The sequence below is a fragment of the Ziziphus jujuba genome, chromosome 7, assembly GCF_031755915.1.
Source record: "Ziziphus jujuba cultivar Dongzao chromosome 7, ASM3175591v1".
Taxonomy (NCBI): Eukaryota; Viridiplantae; Streptophyta; class Magnoliopsida; order Rosales; family Rhamnaceae; genus Ziziphus; species Ziziphus jujuba.
The window spans coordinates 26456227-26477900 of record NC_083385.1 but is presented as its reverse complement, the minus strand read 5'-3'; the positions used below and the strand labels follow the sequence as shown (position 1 = coordinate 26477900).

At 30.8% G+C, this 21674-nt stretch overlaps 3 protein-coding genes across 3 annotated transcripts; 1 reads left to right on the top strand and 2 right to left on the bottom strand.

The window, feature by feature from the left end:
- Positions 1-3420: 3420 nt before the first annotated feature.
- Positions 3421-8093, top strand: LOC107425673 (probable polygalacturonase). The gene is made up of 5 exons (XM_016035690.4): positions 3421-4128; positions 5308-5428; positions 6074-6248; positions 6695-6765; positions 6860-8093. Exons 1-5 carry the CDS (start codon positions 3664-3666, stop codon positions 7486-7488), a joined length of 1461 nt encoding a protein of 486 aa, XP_015891176.3. The 5' UTR covers positions 3421-3663; the 3' UTR covers positions 7489-8093.
- Positions 8094-8394: 301 nt separating this feature from the next.
- Positions 8395-9442, bottom strand: LOC107425674 (photosystem I reaction center subunit N, chloroplastic). Its single transcript, XM_016035691.4, has 3 exons — positions 9000-9442; positions 8702-8827; positions 8395-8589 (listed from the first exon to the last, which is right to left on the bottom strand). The coding sequence occupies exons 1-3, from the start codon at positions 9294-9296 to the stop codon at positions 8500-8502; spliced, it is 513 nt and encodes a 170-aa protein (XP_015891177.1). The 5' UTR covers positions 9297-9442; the 3' UTR covers positions 8395-8499.
- Positions 9443-13078: 3636 nt separating this feature from the next.
- On the bottom strand, positions 13079-14457 carry LOC107425670 (transcription factor MYB52). The gene is made up of 2 exons (XM_016035688.4): positions 14158-14457; positions 13079-14040 (listed from the first exon to the last, which is right to left on the bottom strand). Exons 1-2 carry the CDS (start codon positions 14315-14317, stop codon positions 13370-13372), a joined length of 831 nt encoding a protein of 276 aa, XP_015891174.2. The 5' UTR covers positions 14318-14457; the 3' UTR covers positions 13079-13369.
- Positions 14458-21674: the final 7217 nt, after the last annotated feature.

The window sequence follows — 21674 nt, the reverse complement described above, 5'->3', positions numbered from 1 at the left end:
TAAGGTCACTGAGTTGTGTAAAGTTCATTTTCAGCATAGGAAAACATTATGCTGATGAGGTTATTTGTGATGTTGTGGAGATGGATGCATGCCACATCCTCTTAGGTCGACCATGGCAGTTCAATAACTCTGTGTTGCATGATGGCCGGCAAAATACTCATTCATTTCAATTGAAAAGGAAGAAAATGGTCTTACTTCCTTCCAAGCCACAACAAGACCCTACTTCTCTACCCACATAGGGAGTACCACCAGACCCACTTTCAAACAAAGGTCTTGTCCGTTTAACAATCTTTGGGAAGCACTTTGAACTACAAGCAAAACATTCACAGCTTAAACCACTACAAGTTTTCAACTTCCATAACCAATTCAGCAACTCTTTGAAGAATTTTCTGGAATTTGTCCAAGTGAGTTATCGAATTCCCTACCTCCCACGAGAGACATCCAGCATGCTATTGACCTGCTACCCGAAGCCAAGCTTCCTAATCTTTCTCACTACCAAATGCTGCAAAAAGAAGCTTAAATATTACAACAAATGGTTGAGGACTTGCTAAAGAAGAACCTCATCCGAGAGAGCCTAAGCCTTTGTGCCGTGCCAGCTCTTATTGTTCCCAAAAAGAAGGGCGAATGGAGGATGTGTATTGACAGCAGCACTATCAACAAAATAACTACAAAGTATCAGTTCCCCATCCCATGATCTTGTCATGGTCCACCTTCGGAAAGAAAGGTTCCCTATTAGCACCTACAACAAACTTCAAGCTAAAAAGATTGGCCCCAGTCAAATTCTGAAAAAATTTAGGAATAATGCCTGCCAACTTGAGCTCCCTTCACATCTACATATTTCTAACACTTTTTATGTTGGAGACCTCTTTGACTATCATTCGACTAATGCTGTTGCTTGTTCTTCCTCTTCCTCGCTCGTAGTCGAGCTTTCTCACAATGGGAGGGAATGATGCAGATGCAGCTACAATAAATACAGCTTTAGGAAATAGTTGAATGACTCTTTTGCTATGTCAAAACAATAAGTTTTATTTTCTCTTGTTTCCTTTGCTTATGTGGCTATTTATTGTTGTTTTCTTTTGCTGATGTGGTTATCTTGGTTACACCCTGCATGGTGAAATGGAATATCCAAAGAAGCTGGTATCAAGCAGCTTATTTCTTGTATGAAGGGCAGAGACCTTTATTTTGGAAAAATAGAAAATTGAGTTTCCTTTCTCTCCAATGGTTTTGGAATTGGACCAGAGTGAGGCCTGGACAGGTTGAGAACCTGAGATCTATTCCTTGGTGATTCCTCATTTTTGACTCTCTACGTCAGCATGACACTCTGCCTAATGATAAGAATAAAGTGAAACGGTTAAGATTTCAAGCTGCAAACTATTGCTTGATGGAAGGTATTTTATATAAACGGTGGTACACTACCCCATATTTGAGATGTTTGGACAAGGAGGAGGTTGAATATACATTAATATATATATATATATATATATCTATATATATATATATATTTATATATGAGGTAGTATGCGGAAATTATGCTGCTGGAGATTCACTGGCCAAGAAAGTCCTACTTTAAGGATATTATTGGCCCATGATGTGCAGCGATGCCAAAGCCTTTTCGCAAAGGTGTATTAAATGTCAACAACATGCTAATATACCTAGAAGGTCTCCAAGCTCTTAACTTCCATATACTCACCATGGCCATTTGCTTTTTGGGGAGTGGATATAATTGGTGCACTCATGCTAGCAAAAGGGCAAACAAAATTTGCCATAGTAAGCCGAATTAATGGACAAAATTACAAAGAATAATCCTATTACCTTTGTATGGAAGAACATAATATGCAGATTTGGAATACTTCACGCTGATAATAAATAATGGAAGACAATTTGATAAAGGAAATTTCACGTATTTTGCCAAAAAATTAAGGATACAAAACAAGTGCTCCTTGACAAGCAACTTCCAATCCAACATACAAGTGGAGGCAACAAACAAAATAATCTAAGACAATTTGAAGACCAAGCTTAATGTAGCTAAAGGAAATGAGGTGGAAGAACCACCACTAGTGTTGTTGGCATATCGGGCAACCGCAAAAAATCTTTGGAGAAACATTGTTATCCCTCACATGTGGCTCGGAGGCAACCATTGGAGAAACATTGTTATCCCTCACATGTGGCTCGGAGGCAAGTTTAGAAGCCCTTAAGCCGAGTGGAAATGGTTATATGAAATTACAACCATTGTGTTGCTAGAACTTACAAGCTCCATACGTTAAAAGGAGAGAAAAATCAACCATCCTTGGCATTTGGAGAATTTAAAGAAATACTACCAATAAAAAGAAATCGAGACAGATAACTCCATTGAATGTGGGAGCTAGACCTGGGTACGAGTACCTATAGTGATATGCGTAAATATGTGTTTATTTAAGTATTCTGTATGCATTAATATGTGGTGTATATGTGTCTTACATGTACATGCATGTTTTAATAGGTACTTGATTTATCCCAAAATATGTGTAACATGGTTAGTTTTTAATTTTTATTATTCTCTATCTAATTGTTATTATTTATAATTTGTTTATCTCAATTGTTAGGTAGTAGTAGTTAAAGTTTTTGAAGTGTTTAAGTTACATTTAAAGTTAAGGAAAAAAAAAAATAACATAAATTTGCAAATACAATTTTGCTGCTTTTTTTTTTTTTTTAACATAAGTTTTAAATTATTTAAAATATTTAACAAACTAAAACTATCATGATTAATTAATATTTGATATAAACAAATTACAAATAAAAAATAAAAAAAAAATAAATTAAAAACTAACTATATTAGCAAAGAAAATCACTTTCAATTAAAAATAAAATATCATTTATTAAATAACAATAAGACAACATAAAAAAATAAAAAAATTCTACTTTCAAGAAAGCTGAAAAAGAACCACGTATCACATGGGAAAGTTGACTATTGTAGCATTGCCTACGTATTATGAACAAAAAACAAAAGGTTAAAAAAAAAAATGATAATTTGAAACCCCCGTGAATAGCGGTTCCTTATGCAACCTTCCTAAATGTAAACAACACCAAAATCCCTCCCCCCAAAAAATCTTGTCTCCACGGTCCACGCCACCACTCATCACCGAAAAATTAGATTAAAAAGAAAGAAAATCGTTAAAAAAAAATTCCGAAATCATCCTCTGTGGCAAGTTGACGGATTTTACAATTCAGACAGTGAATAATATCGCGCCACGTGTACAAGAGTAACCGAAGTTGCCCCATTCGCGTCGTTTCGACTTCACGATATGGATAAACTAAACAGCCACAAAGTCGTATGGAAATGGTTATGACCGTACTGGAATTTCACCTCCACTACCCAACAAATCGGATCGATATTTTCTTGAGCTTTCCGAATCGGACCCCACCGAGAGAGAGAGAGAGACAGAGAGAAATCCAAACCCACAAGGCTCGAACACGCCGTACGCGCATTGCTCACCTTCACGTCCCAAAAGAAACTAAACAAAGAAGCAAAAGAAACCCCACCATATTCGTCTTTCACGCTGCCAAATTCCTGTGTGCGCATTGTGCACTGTTCCATTCTTCTTCTTTTCGATACAATATTTTTTTTGTTAATTTTTTTTGGAAATACGTCACGTATATGAAATAAAACAAAACAAGAAAAGAAAAATGGATTCTGAAAAACCCATTTTTGGTACCATCGGCGCTAACTTTATTAGACCATCATGGGCAGTTATGCTTCTTTTCCTTACGCTGATGGCGGTTGTGTCGATACAGTTCACGACGAAGGCGGTGATTCCTAGATGGGTGGTATCGGGTTGGAGGCCGCCGCCCCATCCGGGTGGGTCGGAAAGGGGTTCGGAGGATCCGAGAAGCTGTTCCGGGTTCTTCAGCGACGGTCCGGGGCAGAAGAGGAGGGTGGTCATGTCGATAACGGATTTCGGCGGGGTTGGAGACGGAAAAACGTCGAACACCGAAACGTTTCGGAAGGCGATACGCTACATGCAGCGTTTCGGCCAACTAGGTGGGTCCCAGCTTAACGTTCCCAGAGGAAGGTGGCTCACAGGCAGTTTTAACCTCACCAGTAATTTCACGCTTTACCTCGAACACGGCGCTGTAATTTTGGGCTCCCAGGTACGGCCATCTTTTGTTTTCCCATTTTGTTTTAATTAATTAATTTATTTTTTGAGTAACTAAAATTTTTATATTAATTTAATATATAATTTCAAAAATAACTTTATTTATGTTTCAATTTTGAAAAATAATGTCATGATCTATGAAGTTTATTTATTTATTTTTCTTTTTGTGGAAACTAAATACCAAATAGAAAGAATTGTGGAAATATGAGTCATCGGATTCGAACTATATATCTATATATATATATATATATGCTTTTTTATTTTATTTTTCGTTTTTGGTAGTTGGATTTGAATTATATATGTTTTGGAGCTAAAGAAATGGTTTACTTTATAGGTTATGCTGAAAAAGGTTAAAAATTGAATCCAAGAAAAGAAAAAAAAAAAAGGATTTCTATGGATAAGAGTGCAGATACTCATTAGGATCGAGATCACGGGTTTTCATGCTAATTTGCCAATGCTTTCTTATTTTTAAGCATTTTTTTGAAAATAGTTTTTTTGGGTTTTGATCTTTTCTGGAAAAAAAATATTTTCTTTGAAGGAAAAGGAATGAGAAAGTTGGCATAAGCATCATTTAAAAGGGTCCCACCAAGTACATTTTCATTAAACTGCAAGATCCCACTATTTCTTGTTCTCATTGCCTCTTACTTTTTCTTTTCTTTTTTTTTTCTTTTTTTTTCTTTTTTTAAATACTGTTGTGATTAAAAGGCCGTTGGAGTAGGGTTTGTGTATATGGTATTTCTTGAATTCATTAATGTGCTACTCCCATTAGTATTTCCATTATGTCCAACTCGGGTGTGTGTATATTTTTCATTCTTGTTTTAGAAAAACAGTAATAAAGTACAAGTTAAAAAAACAGGTAATTTCACGTGTAATTTCAAACTAGGGGTATTTTTTTTTATTGTTTTTGGTAATATTTAAACTAGGGGTAATGATGCAAGAGAGTATTCTAGCAACCCAAAAAAAAACAAAAAATGATGCAAGAGAGTAGGAGCAAATGGTATTTTTTATTTTGAAAAAAAAAAAATATATATATATATATATATAAACTAAGTTTTCCTTAGATGTTTTAAAGAATTTCAAGCCTGCTTAATTTGATGCATTTTTATTATTATTGTCATGATCATCTTGATTCATGGTTCGGTTTGATTTTAATATGTTGTGTTGTAAATTATAGGACCCAAAGGAATGGCCTATTATTGAGCCATTGCCTTCGTATGGACGAGGGAGAGAAAGACTAGGAGGAAGACATATAAGCCTTATTCATGGTGATGGTCTCGTAAATGTTGTCATTACAGGTACCAATACTTGTGGCCTGCGTGGAAATTTTTTATTTTTATTTATTTTCCCTTTTTTGTCACCTTTATTTGTAATGTCGGTTAAAATGATTTATCCTAGATAGTATATCTCACCAAAGTAAAATGTAGAAAGTGAAAATGCACCTTATTTCATTTTGAATGCAAAAAGCAAAAAACAAATTTGAGTTGTCACGACTGGTGACTAAAAGTTTGAACTAACCAGAATTATTTCTTCCATGTCATGGATTGAGACAAGTAAGTTATTATTAAACAATACAATTTGGCTGTTTTTTATTTGAGCAAACCATCTTTCCATAATCTTGTCTAAGGTCATTATTATGAGATTGGACAGCCAATTAATGCCACATTGCCACCATTTTTATTATTACTATTTGATAGATTCTCATATCAATTTGAATGTATAAATTTCCAAGGAGGTTGTCTTATGATTGGCTAGGTGTTGGGTCCATTTATTAATAGTAGTTCTTAATTTAATTTAATTTGGTAGGTGTTAGGTCCATAAATGGACTTTGTTGCAAATTTAAACTTAGAATTTGTGTATTTTCCAAACCTACTATGATGGTTCCGTTAAAGAGTAGTAGCGGAAGACTGGAAGTGGTTGATTAAAATTTCATGACCTTACAGGAAAGAATGGTACAGTTGATGGTCAAGGGAAAATGTGGTGGGAACTTTGGTGGAATAGAACATTGGAATACACCAGAGGTCATCTTCTTGAAATAATGAACTCCAAAAACATCCTAATCTCCAACCTCACCTTCCTTAATTCTCCCTTTTGGACTATCCATCCAGTTTACTCTAGGTATGGGATCCCCTGTTCTTATTATTTATTTATTAATTTTTATTTAAATTTTATTTTATATATATATACATGTGTATCTGTATGTTAACTTTATGATTTTGCCTCTGGGTGATATAAGCAGACAATAGTTAGGATTTTTTATTTAATCCAAAATAGCTGTGAAGAAGATTTTTGTTTCTCAAGAAATGAAAGTAAAAAATGGCTTAAAAAGAGAAAAATAAATATATATATATATATATACACACACACATACATAAATGTTCTGCATGTAATCAGGTGCTAGATAAGAGTTATACATATAATATATATTATATATATGTATTTCTAGTTTTTTGGTGTGTATTAAGAAAGTTACTTTAAAATATGCAATGATGGATTTTGCTATTAATTTTCCGGTCCTTCTTGTTTCCCTCAAGTACTCCTAATTAGTTCTTAATTGGTTTCAGCAACGTTGTTATCAAAGACATGACGATTTTGGCTCCCCTTAAAGCCCCAAATACTGATGGCATAGATCCAGGTATGCTGTTTCACATTGCTCCATTAACTTAACATAGTTTCTTATGTTTGAGTAAATGCTAACTAAATAGAAGAACAATTATATGGCATTTCAGATTCAAGCATCAATGTCTGCATTGAAGACTGTTACATTGAAAGTGGGGATGACCTTGTAGCAGTGAAGAGTGGATGGGATCAATATGGGATCAGCATTGCCCGTCCAAGCTCAAACATCATAGTAAGAAAAGTTTCAGGCACTACTCCAACCTGCTCTGGAGTTGGAATAGGAAGTGAGATGTCTGGAGGGATTTCAAATATTACTATTGAGGATATGCATGTTTGGGATTCAGCAGCTGGGATTCGCATAAAATCTGATAAGGGTAGGGGTGGTTACATAGCAAATATTAGTATAAGCAACATTAAAATGGAGAGAGTCAAGATCCCAATAAAGTTCAGCAGAGGCTCTAATGACCACCCTGATGAAGGATGGGATGCCAAAGCTGTTCCTAGGGTGAAGGGTATTTTTATAAGCAACGTACTTAGCTTAAATTCAACTAGAGCCCCTGTATTGCAGGGCATTGAGGGTGCATCATTTGAAGAGATTTGCTTTAAAAATGTTACAGTTCTTGGCTTAGCCCCATCTACGGCGTGGCATTGTGAATTTGTTTCAGGTTTTACTAGTGAGGTATTTCCAGCGCCCTGTCCGCAGTTGCAGAACGATGACTTTTTGTCCCGGTGTTCGTAACCCCCCAACTTCTTTGGATGATTTGAAAATGTTAATTTAGAAATCTTGGGATTAAGCTTTTCAAAAATTGGTCGATGCAGCAGCAGGGTCTGCTCTGTGCGGCTTGGATTTGAGCTTGAAACAGAATAGTGGATGAGTGCATGATTGAATGGGCTGAAGCTAGTGAACTACAAAGATGGCTTGTCAAAGGAGCTTTGGAATCTCGCTCCTGTAAGCATCTCAACCCACTGTTTTGCTAAATAGAAACAGTTCTCTTATGCATATTGAATGCAATTACCGGTTCATCTGCTGTTAAGAGTTCATTTTGATTGAATATTTTTTGATAATTGGTGATACGCGAAACCTCAGTATGGATAAAGGTTTACCAAACCCAAACCAGAAGAGAGATATGAACTTGTATAGAGGCATTAACATAGCTGTAAATTGAAAATTTCCACAAGAATAGACATTGATGAAGTTCAAATTAGTGATTAGCGATACTGCTTGTATTCTGTTCCTTGTTGAGTTTGAAGTGCCACTTGATCTTGAAAAGGAATTTTGTGTGGCGCTCGTTAGACATTGTAATAAACCTTTTTGTATTGATAGAGTTTGAAATTTGCAGTCAACATGTTGCTGATAGCAACTGAAATTATATTTTGCGCAATAAAGAGAATAATGCTCTATTGATTAGTTCAATTGAATTAACCATTGGAGAACTAGTATAAACTAGAACCACATTAAAACGTTGTGTTTGCAATTGGTCTCCATCAATTAATATTCTAGGTGAATAAAATACCAAATTTTCCCAAGAAATAATGAGGCATCGAGTATCTCTTAGTTCTTGCAGTGCCCATTAATTATTATTAGGCTAGCTCTAAATATTTATGAAAAAAAAAAAGGTAATTGAAAAGAAATAGGAAGAGAAAATTACAAAACAAAAGGATATAAAGATTCTTCATAAGAATTTAAGTACATGTTGGAGGAGAGAGTAAATGGGGTTTGTTAAAGGAGAAAAAGTTTGCCTCCATTTTCTCACCATTTCCAGAATACATTAGAACCACACTTGTATTTGTCCTTACCTTTGCACTCCAAATCCAAATCATCAGAGATAAATGGAACTTTCTGCATCCCCACCAAAAAAAGCGAAAAAAATGAATCAAAACAGTAAAAGAAGATGGAAACTAATTTCCTTCAGAAACTGTATAGAAAATCTCAAAACATGAAAAATGGTTACCTTTTGCTTTGCAAGATCTTGACAGCCAGTGAAGTTCTCAGGGAACTTGCAACTTCCAAATTCCACAGTGTATGCTCTTGCAAAGTTTGCACCACTTGTTGCCAATCTCTTCTGGTCATTCAATTCCTAAACCCCCCAAAAAATCTCTATCAAAACTATAATTTTCATGAGATAAATATCTATCTTTAAAAATGAATCGCCATCTAACATTACCGCTAATAAAATGCACAGCCTCTCCTGTGAGATCAAGGATTATACTAGAATATATTCCTGGTAAGAATAAAACAAACCTAGTTACCTTGTTCGCTTTGCTCTTTTCAAGGTAATCGTCAATGACTCCAGCATTGGCAGAAGAAGAGTTGGAGGCAGCAGCAGTGGTGAAAAGGGTGGCTGCAAGGCAAAGAAGTGCAGCCCTCCGCCCGGACTCTTTGGAGTCGGAAGTGATTTTAGGCTGCTGAGCCCTGATCACAGGCAGCTTCTGACCGTTTACAGCTGGAGCTGCTGAAACGGGAGAGGCCTTCCCGGTGAGGTCCGATAAGGCGGGGCCTGAGATGGCATAGTTACAAGCCAAAACAGCAGAGTTCATGGTTGCCATTTGTTTGATAATTTGGTGTTTTTGGTATAAGCTCTTTGTTACTAAATTTACAAAAACAAAGCTGAAACAGAGAAGGGGTTATGTGGTATGGATATTTGATAAGGATTTGTTGTGATGATCATGAAATGTAATGAAAGATTGTGGTGGGAGTGTGGATAAGGTGAGATTGCCTCACTCCTTATTGGCAACCTTTATTTGCTTTGCACTCTTTCCTTCTGATTTGGAACATTTTTGAGTTTGTGTGGTAAGCTTGCGTTTTGGTCCCACTTTTGGGAATTCAAAACCTGTGCTTCATGTCTCCCTGCCAAAACAACCTGGAATATAATAGTATTATTTATTTGTACATGTAACTCCATTATTTTACCAGAAGAAAATATGTTTAACCAGCCAAATTCTATATGAAAAAAAAAATGTAATATCAAATTATAAGTAAAAATCAAAATTTTATTTTACGCGAAAACAAGTAAAATGGTCTTCTAAAATTTGATAGGCATTAATTAATTATATATACATAGATATATATATATATATATACTAAAATTAAGCATTAAAAAATTATTTACCTTTTATTACAGCTTCCTTTTTAAGAAATGAAAATTTTATGGAACTTGGTTCATTTATATATAATTGAATTATTTAGAAAGCAGACAAAAATAAGTAATTGAATCAATAATGATTTTTAACTAATTTTTATACGATATTATTATTATTATTATTATTATTATTATTATATTAGACTACAAAATTCAAATTCAAAATAATTGTAAGAGGAAAGGCTTTATCAATGGGCTACTACTTATGATTTTTCACGATATTTCATTTTGCATGGAACCTATATATCAAGTTTGTTGTCCATGTTTGAACCAATTTAATAGTTTCATCTCCGTTTATTGGAATCTATTTTAATTGGAATATTTTTTCCCTACACATTTCTAATTATAAATTAATTAATTTCTGTTACGATTTTTTTTTTTTTTTTTTGATATCATCCAATTCTATGATCGAATACTAATGTGTAAGTTATAAAATTGTCACGTAATGGTTTTTTATTAGACAAAATCATAAATGAAAAAATTTCAGTTAGATTATGCTGTTCTTGTTTTATTATGGCAAATTCTGTAGTGTCATAGTCTATCTACGACGAGTCATTTTAAAAGATAATTTTATAAATTTACTAAAAAATTAATTAATATAGTACAAGTGAGAGAGTATTGTTTTTCTTTAAAAAAAAAAAAAGGAAAAAGTAATATATATATATATATATATAAAACTAAACTCAAACTAAATGTTTTATATTGAAATTTTTTTCAGCTCTTAAAATCATATCAAAAACTAAAGTTTAAAATTACATTTATTAATTATTACATTTTGATAAGATTTATTTTATCTAAATAAAATTTTAATATGCCACTATATCTATATTTTATCATTTTTAAATTTTAAATCCTATCCTTTGATGTGATCCAACAATTAGTAAAAAAATATTTGATATTAAATATATATATATATATATATAGAGAGAGAGAGAGAGAGAGTTACACATTATAAGAGTAAAACTGGTCAATATACTTACGATATCACGAAACGTGCAATAGGTACTTTAAAATTTAGTCCAGAAATATAACGGAATATGCTTATTTGGTTTTTGATAAAGTTGTATGGGAAACTGTTCTGTGAACGGGTCCTAGGTTCAATCCTGTTACTGCACATTCAGGAGATTTCGATTCTTCATATATATTTGGGTTTCAAATGATATGTCTTTTTAGTCACAGATGAAAAGGATGTTAAAGTAACCCATAATTCACCTCTTACAAGTTCAAGTGTATGGTAAACTATAGTTTCTCAAAATAAATTTCGGATTGCAATTTTGCAACCAACTTTAATAGAAACCAAATGACTATTAAAACGATTTACTGATTTTCATTGCCATATGACTTTAATAAATATTCAAGCTACTTTTTTTATATTCTTTTTTTTTTTCCAATAAATACCTAATATATATGTACAACCACTTCATGGCATGCACAAATATATATATCTAATGTATGAAAATTAACAATATGTGCATAAGGACACTCACAAACTTGTAGTGTCATACGCTAGCAAGTTTTTAATTTTAATTTTATTTTATTTTTTCTTGTAACCCTACTAATATGCATGCATTGGCATGTATATTTTACTATTGGCATACTTGTACTACTAAATATTTTTGGGCAACTTTAATTAGGGAAAAAAGAAAAAGTTTTGCATTGATTGAACCTTAGAGTGGATAGTGCTCTTTAATTATGTCTTTCTTAATAATTTATCACACTTCCTGATAATATAATTAATTAATTTTCACATTTTTTTTCTTATATTAATGTTGACATTCACTTGTAATTTTTTATCATAATTTTTTAGTATGATACTATCACTTATAAATAAATGTGAGAAAAGGAGTACTAAAAGCAAGAAGAAACAATCACTGAAAATTAAATCATAAATGAATTAATCATCTCATATATTGCTCTAATTTCTGCATGATCATCATCATCGTCGTCGTCATCTTCTTCTTCTTCTTCTTTTTAAAGAAACATCAAACTTCATTAAACAAAAGCATTACAAATGTGTGTAAAAATACACACACATGTTTATGTGTGTAGTCATGTGCATCGATTGTGTGTGTGTGTGTGTGCATGCATATAAATATAAATATAATATGTATATAATGATCATCATATCTGGATTAATGATTTGAAATTAGCTAAAATCTATTTTCGATATGTCAACCCTTAGGCCGTCTCTCACATTATAAAGCTGAGATAGTTATATGGAAAACAAATTTATCAAATTATATAAACACACACACACACACACACACACACACACACATATATATATATATATATATTATACCTACGAGTATATATTTAGAAATTTAAATCAACACGTACACATGATATTGCAATATCCATGATGGTGTTTGTACATTTATATGCATGAGACAAACAATTATCATAAATAATTTATTGTTGAAATGATCTACAAATTCTTACAATTTTTTTTAATATATATAATCAAACAATCTCCAATAATTTTTTGAATTATTTTAAATTGTTATTTTATAAACTTTGAAACATGTATGCTGTATTATTAACTAGTTTAATTTATCTGAATATCCTTTGACACTAGTGAAATGTTTTTCTACACACAGCTTTATATTTATATAGCTGGATTAATTTGCCATTTCTTTTCTTCGAACGCAAAAATTGCAGATTACAGACTTGCAGCAAGGATAGCAAAGTTATAGGGTCCTATATATAAACATGTACAGCTATTCTGGTGCTTATAATAAAACTATTTGGAAACCTACTTGAATATATAGTATATGTATATATGTACATACATATTTATATATATATATATATATTTTACAACCTGAATTATGGACATAGTTTCTTTTCTGTAATTTCATCATTATAACAATCTATAAAAATAGAGTCATAATTAAATTTGGTTAATATTACTAGGAAAAAAATCTATATATGAGGCATTATGAGGATCTCACTATACATGCTTTCAATTTCATCAATTCTCATAGTTTTGATGGTGGAAAATACAATGAAAGAGATATTAAAGCTGTGAATGTTCTTATAATAATTAATTATTTGTTTGTAACATGCCAAGAGGCTCTTTTTATTGAAGATAATAAACAATTCGGGTTCAAAATATTATTTTCATTATAAATTTTTCATGGCAAACAAAACAAAGTCAGCAGGCAAACAGATGATCACAAAAATTCAGACACCAAGCACTATAAGAGTACTATTGTATATGATGTAGAGAACTAGAATTTTCTGTTCTAATGGTGAAAATATCAATATAAGAAAAACTAAACCCTTCAATCTGCCACTTTAATTAAAATAGGTAAAATCAAACTAAACTGTCCTATTCTAGATTACTAGACTATAGATCTAAGAAATATTGTAGAGAATTAAAAAACATATAAGAACAAACCTAGGTATATATAGATATATATATATATATATATATCAAAGTAGATCAGACAAGATTTTCTAAAATAAATATATACTCTAAGAAATCATTCCCACACCAAGAAAGTCTATGAAGGCCACCTCTTTCTGCTGATCTTCTTGTAATTTGATTCCCCATTTCTGGAACTTGTCCTTGGCTGTGGTCTCAAGATGATGATGATAGCTTTCACAAACTTTGCCAGAATTAGTATTCAAGAATTCAAATGGAGTACTAGTACGGCCAAAATTAATTCTTCCTCCTTGATCACCATGATTAAGAATATGATGATGATCAAGGCGAGTACTTCTGGAATCGTTTGCGAGGGTTGTCAAAGAATCACTTAAACTCCAAGTTGAATCCGTAGATGATCTCAAAGAAGGCAAGGTTCCGAAAATTCCCATTTTGATGGCCGGATGATTATTGGATTGGAAAGTGAGGAGCCCTAATCCGGGCCGTCGGATGCAAGGACCATCATCTTGGGCACTACTACTAGTAGGGTTTTGAGGGTGATAAACAGTGAACCTCTCTCTTCTCCTTCGTGCCATAACAACATGGTAATGGTTCTTGACAGCATTATCAGTTCTGCCATGGAAATACTTGGCAATGCAAGCCCATTTGTTACCATAAATTTTATGAGCTGAAAGAAGCTTCTCTTCCTCTTCTTCTGTGAATGGCTTTTTATTAATATTTGGATCCAGTTGGTTGTACCATCTCAATCTGCAACTTTTCCCTACATATCAAACAAACCCTCTTGAAAAGCACATTTCTTAAAACTTCAGCAATTAATAGTTTCACTATATATCTATAATATATAATATAATTAAATCTACTTTTTTTTTTTCTTTACCTGATCTTCCATCTAGGTGTTCGGCAATGAAATTCCAGTTTTGGGGGCCATACCGTTCCACGAGTTGCCGGAGTTTGTCGTCCTCCGCAGGCCTCCAGTGACCTCTATAGCAATTTCTTCCAAAATCAGTAGTACTGCTATTACTTGCAGATTTTCCCATCTCGATCTTAATTAGAGAGCAATAAAAAAGATTAAGTAATTGCAGGTTTGGTAGCCAAGAAGAAAACCAACAAGCTAGCTTATAAGTATTTGAAGGGAAAGAGAAAGGAAAAATGATATATAAATGGAGTGTTTGGTCATGAGGGTTATGGATGGCAAGTCACTTTTGTTGTATTCACACGATATGGAGAATTATATATCTCAGCATACGTATGCATAGACACACACTCAAAAGTCACTGATGAGATAGCAAATTGTCAAAAATGCCATTTGCCAATTCTATCTGTCTATCTCTTTCTCTGTGCTATATGAAGGGCATGAAAATGGGAAAATAGGATGCGTATATATATGTATATATATAGCTTATAGTATTGAAAATCTCTCTGATGAAGTAAATTCCACTGAAATTGATAAAAAAAAAAAATACATTATATAATATTATTTATGAACATGTATAAGTTTAGAAGTATTTTGTTTGCATGCAGTTTATGAAGGATTAGAGGAAATGGGAAGTTCATTAATTTCTGTTAGAGGGAGTTGGTAAACCCATTGCTGTCAAAACTATATGCATGTCTGAGGATGAGGTTACTTGATTTCATGTATATAAATATATATAAAATATGGAAAAGTATATATGTATATATGAGCAATATATTCCAGTTGTCCTGCAAAGTGTGATGCATATAGTTTAGAAGAAACATCAAAATTTTGCAAGTTGCTTGCATCAGCGTCAGAGCCATGGGTCTGATGTATATATTCAGATATGGTTCGTAATCATGTATACCATATGCAGCATATATGCAGTATGACTTCTGTTTTAGGTCAAAACTTGTGAAACTAAATATGACCCTTCATATTATATCTAGAAATTAATTATTTTCATGCCTGCAAAAATATAATTCAATCTGCAGAGAAATAATGATATAAATATATCCACGTACTCATTGTCTATGGCACATCCCCATGATGTCTCATTCATCCAGTCCATTTTTACAACAGCACTTATAGAAGAAAAGATTAAATTAAAGTTTGTATTTTAAGATTATATATAAAAATTTATTTAAATATCTAGAAAGCATTTATAGTTTATAGTTTAAGATTATATATAAATTTTATTTAAATATATCTAAAAAAAATATAATAAGCATTTTCTTAATCCATGCATGTTTAATTTGAAAATAGAAACTCATTAAATACATACAAAAGTTAGGTCAGAAAAAACAAAATACATACAAAAGTATATATTCTTATTCACATTAACACTGTATATCAAGTTCAATACACAAAACTATCTTAATTACTAAAATTTTCAATCCTCTATATGTATAATATGCATTATTAAGATAGAAATATTATTTAATATCTTTTTAAAATTAAATAGTTATATATATACATATATATATAATTAAGTTCAAATTAGGTTATTCAAATGTGCACTAATATTAAAATTTATTTTTCAGTTATTAAATCACATTAAAAATTAAAATTTAAAATTATATTTATTAATTATTAAATTCCGATATGGTTTATTTTCTTTAAATAAAACTTTAGTAGTAATATTTGATTATTTTTATTTTTAAATTCTAATCGTTGATATATTATAATACCTAATAAAAGAATACACGATATTAATACTATAAAGTCATCTTAATTTGAGCCTTATTGTATATATATATTATTAACAGTTATTTACTAGTATATTTAAGAGTAACATGAAAAAACATTAATCCAAAATTTTGACCCCATATATTCCTCTAAAAGAGTGGAGCTAGATAGAGTTGAACTTTCATGAGTTAACCGTTACTAACTTAAGCATCTTCATGAGGAATTATTAATCTATCATGAAATATTTGGTAAAACAGTATGTCATATGCAGCAGATCTAGTAAATGGAGAAAATTAATTTTCAATGAAATCTTCACTTCTCAATCATCTTTAGCACTTGTTATATGTTTCAATTGGAACTCTGTCAATTAAACTCTCTAAAAATTAATATATATACATACATATATATTTTTTTTTATAGAAATGATTTCCTAAAAACTATATATTTTTTAATTTATCTTGAAAGATACAATGATACGGATAATAAAAATGGGATCTCTGGTAATTAATCTATTTTTTTTTTTTACATACTAATCATTTTAAATAAATTGTTTTTAATATTAAAAGCCTAAATTGGGAAAATGAACTCTAAGCAATATTTAAATTTTTAATGAGATCATATGAGTTCCATTTTTAGTTTATACATTAATATACCTTCTAGAATAAGTTGGAAAATAATTCCCAAAAGAATATTTTTGTGTATTAAAATTGATCTCCTCAAAACTATCACCTAGCTTATCCTAGGAGACATTGTGATATAAGTTGAGAGATTATTTGCAGTAGAACATTTCTAAAATATATATAAAATTATGATATATTGCAGGATTTAATATTTGCTTTATCGGTAGATTCCCAACATATATATAAAATGATAACTTTATGTTTCTAGTATTATAAAATCCCATATATATGTATATGTGTATGTATATGTGTATATGTATATGTATATGCATGTACAATTTTGATATGTTATGGAGAAGGACTGGTGATGTTAGGTGCCATAGGTAAAAAAATTTTAAAAAAAATTAAAAATCGATTAACTTGAAAAGAGGTTTAATCAGTCACTAATGATAAATCGTAAACGGTTCCATACAGATTTTATGAGTTGTTAGGGCCAAGAGCAAAACTGTTTAATACTATAAATGAACAAGAACTTTGTTATACTAAAATAGACAAAAATCATGTGAAGTAGATGTATAACCGTTTTCTTTTGACAAAGCTATTAATGTTTCCACTCTATAATCTTTTTCATATATACATGTATCATTTATATGTTTTCTTTTTACTTATTTTATTTTATTTATTTATTTTTTATTTATTATTTTTTTTTTTTGACACCTCTTCCTCTATCATTAGAAATAAAGTGGCATAGAATAAGAAGAATAATAATAATCGTTCAAATAATAATTCTCATATTTTTCAAAGTTTTCGTGGTAAAATCTCTCTTTCCAATTTATCAAAAAATATGGATAATAAACACATATTTATTTTTTCTTTAAAAAAAATACATATTTTCAGGGAAGAAAAATACATATTTATGATTTTTTTTTTAATAATATGTTTATGACCTTTGAAGCCGTATAGAAAACAATTAATACTACTTCAACTATATCTATTATTTCCCATTTATTAATATATTTAATATTAAATTTCTAAACTGTACTGTATTGGATATATATATATATATATATGTATATATATATTTTTTAATTCCTTGGTATAAAATGATTGTAAATAAATTATATAAAAAAGATGCTAATGTATTTTTAATTAAATCAAATCCCTGTTGAAAATAAAAACTAGCCTTGACAATTAATTTCCATGGTTTAATTAATTTGTTTTCTTCATATATACATATAAATGCTACTGGCAACATCCCTCAGTGTATGGGAGCTAAAAACTATCTATCACCACCCAATCATATATGGTTATGTGATCAGATGAAGATTATGCTTAATCACTTTTGCAATCAAACGATTGTCCCTCGTCAAAAGGTGGGCTACATCTCTTATGATAGTAAAGTTGTGTATATATACATATATACAAAGAGAGTGTTGGGCTTATATTAAGTAGATTTAGTAGTTTTATCATCAAGTCCTTTGTTATTAGTGAGTGTATTCAATTTAGGTTTAATGGATCTAAAATCAATTATCTAGATTTTAAAATATTTGATAGATTGTTATGGAATTCTATTTTTGAAAATAAGACTGGATTTCATATTGACAATTTTTTTAACAATTTCATTTTTAAAATCATTTCAAATTCATTAAAATCCATCATTTTTTAAATTTTTTTAAAATTAATGACTTTTTGAATACCTATCAATTTTAAAAGAATTCTATAAAGTCTTAATTGAATACATCTAGATTTTACTGAATTTTTATAAAATCTATTAAAATCTGAATTGAATATCATTGAACTTGTATAGACTCCTTTAAAATCTAAATCGAATACTTTTAAAATTCTAAACACTTTTAAAATCTTCCAAACTCTAAATTGAATACACCCCCTTTGTCTTTAATCATTTCAAAGGTTTAGATTTAAAATCAATAAATGATAAAAACATGGATATAATAATATATTAAAAAATTACTTGTAGAAAGTAAACAATTTAGGTTCCGATAAGTACAATTGAAATTTTAAGTGATCCAAAGGTTGAAAAATAAAAAGTCTTGATGGTAAAATCATTAGATCAACCTTATAGGAGCCTAATTATCTACATAAAACGAGAGTAAAGATCTTGTAAGAGACTTATGAAAATGAACATTATCATATTAATTGCCACACAAGAAAAAAGTTTTACAATCAACTTTAAGAAAATTGAATCAGCCATAAATAACAATTGACATTGGGTCCTATATACATGTTTTTTCTCTATTTATGTTTTTATTTTAAAAACAAAAAAAAAAATTAAAGAATATATCCTTAGGTTTATTATTATTATTATTATTGTTATTATTGTTATTATTATTATTACTAACATATCTTATCTAAAAAGGAGTACTCATATATTTGGTACAATGGTTTGTACACTGAAGCACATTTTTAGGTCCAGGTGAAAAATCCCTTTCCTCCCGAATGTTGTATAAAGAAAAATAAGAACAAATTAATAAAAATCTAAAAAGGAGGAGGAATGTGTCTCAAATTGAGGATGCCAACTAATCTAACCTTACTTGATAAATAATGTATCATCAGTTGATTATATGGATTGACACATAAAAATTGTTCATAATTCTCTGAAGTCTTTACCATACACAGTAATGATCTAGTGGATTTTGTTTAAAAAAATTTAAAAATTTAATGTATTTTTTTTACTCTAATTTAGTTTGGTACCATATCAATATTTGGCACTATAAAGATAAGTAACTAAATATTTCAAAACTCTCTCTGTCTCTCTCTCTATGTGTATATATATATATATATATATATAGAATTAATGGTACTTTGCAGCTACTTTAACAGTCCCCTAAAGTACTTTAATTTTGTTTAATTAATGTCTGAATCAAACTCTATAGATACTTTACAGTCCCAATTATCAAATCAATTATAATATTTTCTTTGTACTATAATATATATCGATCTGTTTGTTTCAGCATGTTTTCAACTTTCAACAAGTATGTAAACATTTTACTTTCTTATCAAACATGTATGTGAACGAGCGAGAGAGCTGTACGTATTGAACAAGACCCTCTAACATGTTTAGGTGATTAATTCATATACCAATTAGTGTTGGTTGCAATTTATCTATAATAAACAAATTTTTATAAGCATAATATATTTGATAAGCAATATAACATTAAATTGAATTAGTTGCTAAGTTGGATTCTAATCGACGTGTAAAATATCAAAGAAAAAGTACAAGTTAAGCATGTTTAAATAAATAATAAAAAATCTGGGAGATAAGTAATAATGCCAAAAAAAAATTTGGTTAATTAGTTCTTCATCATGCTAATATATTTCTTGTTGTTTATGTTGAATTCGTACACTATTTCTTTCTTTTTTTTAATTTTTTTTTTCTTTCTACAAGTTTATAACCCCACCACAATTTTTTATTTTCTTGTTTATTGCTAATTTAATTTATATTATAGAGGGCTGTTTATACGTAGGAATTAAGTAAGAAAAATTGGCATCCCATAACCATCGCATTATCATTTTAACTAAAAAAAGCACTAAATTCTCTTTTTCTCTCTGTTCCTAGCTAGTTACATTAATTATAGGCACTAGTGCCAGCGCATATTTACCAAAAATGCAAAAACCATTGTTGTCTCACATGGGCACATACATGCTTTTCCTCCCATTCAAGAAAGTATAAACCTAAATGTTTGACAAATAAGCACATTAATTGTAGACACCTTTTGAATTCCTTTTTAGTTACTATTAAAAGGGATATATCAAATTATAGTTAGTTTGCCCCTTTGATTAACTAATTTATAGTAGTTGAACTTTCTTGTAAATTACAGGTGGTGCAATCAATCCTAAATTTTAAATACACACTATTTTATTGGATTAATTTGCTTGTTTTCATTTGATTTTTTGCATGTATCTAATTATTTACTTTTTAATCATTTAAATTATTTTTTAAAATTTCCTTTTTTCGGGGTATGGTTCTTTTTTTAGAGTAGTAGGTTTATCATCCAAAAGATATATATAACACCCCATACCAAAGTGTATAAGACTTTTTTACATTTTGACTAAGGTTGATCGGAATTGATTGGGGTTGACCAAGTGGGTTTCACATATGATTTTTTTATATGGGTGAAATTTCACTTTGACCTCTGACACCATTATAAAATATCTATTACCACGAGTTCGTAAATTAGTAGCATGTTAAAATCGAAAGTTGACATCAAAATGTTATGATCAAAACAATGTATGGTTGGAAATGATTAAATGAACCTAAGGTTGACTTTTCATTTGTATGAATTTTGGCTTTGACTTATGTACCACTGTATAGTACATATCGATTCAAGTCTATATACTAATGACACACTTAATTTGGATTTATGGTTGAAAAATTATGGGTCTATAAAATTGTAACTATTTTTTTTTTTTTACTGGCTTTACTAAGTATTTTTGGACAACATGTGTAACACGTGGAATTAAATACACCAATTGACATGTGCATGTGTTAGCATGAGAGCCACTCCCGTGAGTGCACAATGGCACCAAGGGTGGCTATAATTGGGTCACTTGGAGAGAGAGAGAGAGAGAGAGAGAGAGAGAGAGAGAGAGTGGTAGCCATTGTTCACCAGCTGATCCACACATCTCTGACTACCAATTGTGCCACCCTGCCAGATTGACCACTCAATGATTCACCGGCCTATCGAATTTCACGGCATGCTAGCAGGTGATGAGCCAAGATCAAAGCATTTCTCTGGTAGCGATGACTATAGCAACTTTCTCGGTCGATTTCACCCTTTTTCAACCACTATCTTACCTCACCACTATCACCATCCTCTTACCCATCCGAAAACCAGCCAATTCATAGTCGATAGACCACCGACATGTCAATACTGGTGACTTTTTCCGATGACAGAGACGACTTCATCGATCTCTCAGTTTCAACAAGTTTCTGACTAATCCACCAACCCTATCCCACAATTTTTTACCCTCTTAAATCCAAAATTCAAGGTCTATTTGGCTTAATTCAAACTAGTTTGTGAGATCCTGGAACATTAATTTGGTTGCATATTTCCAGTAAGATTCCGACCACTGTTGGTCAAATTTTGAATAGTTAAGACTCGATCTGTTACC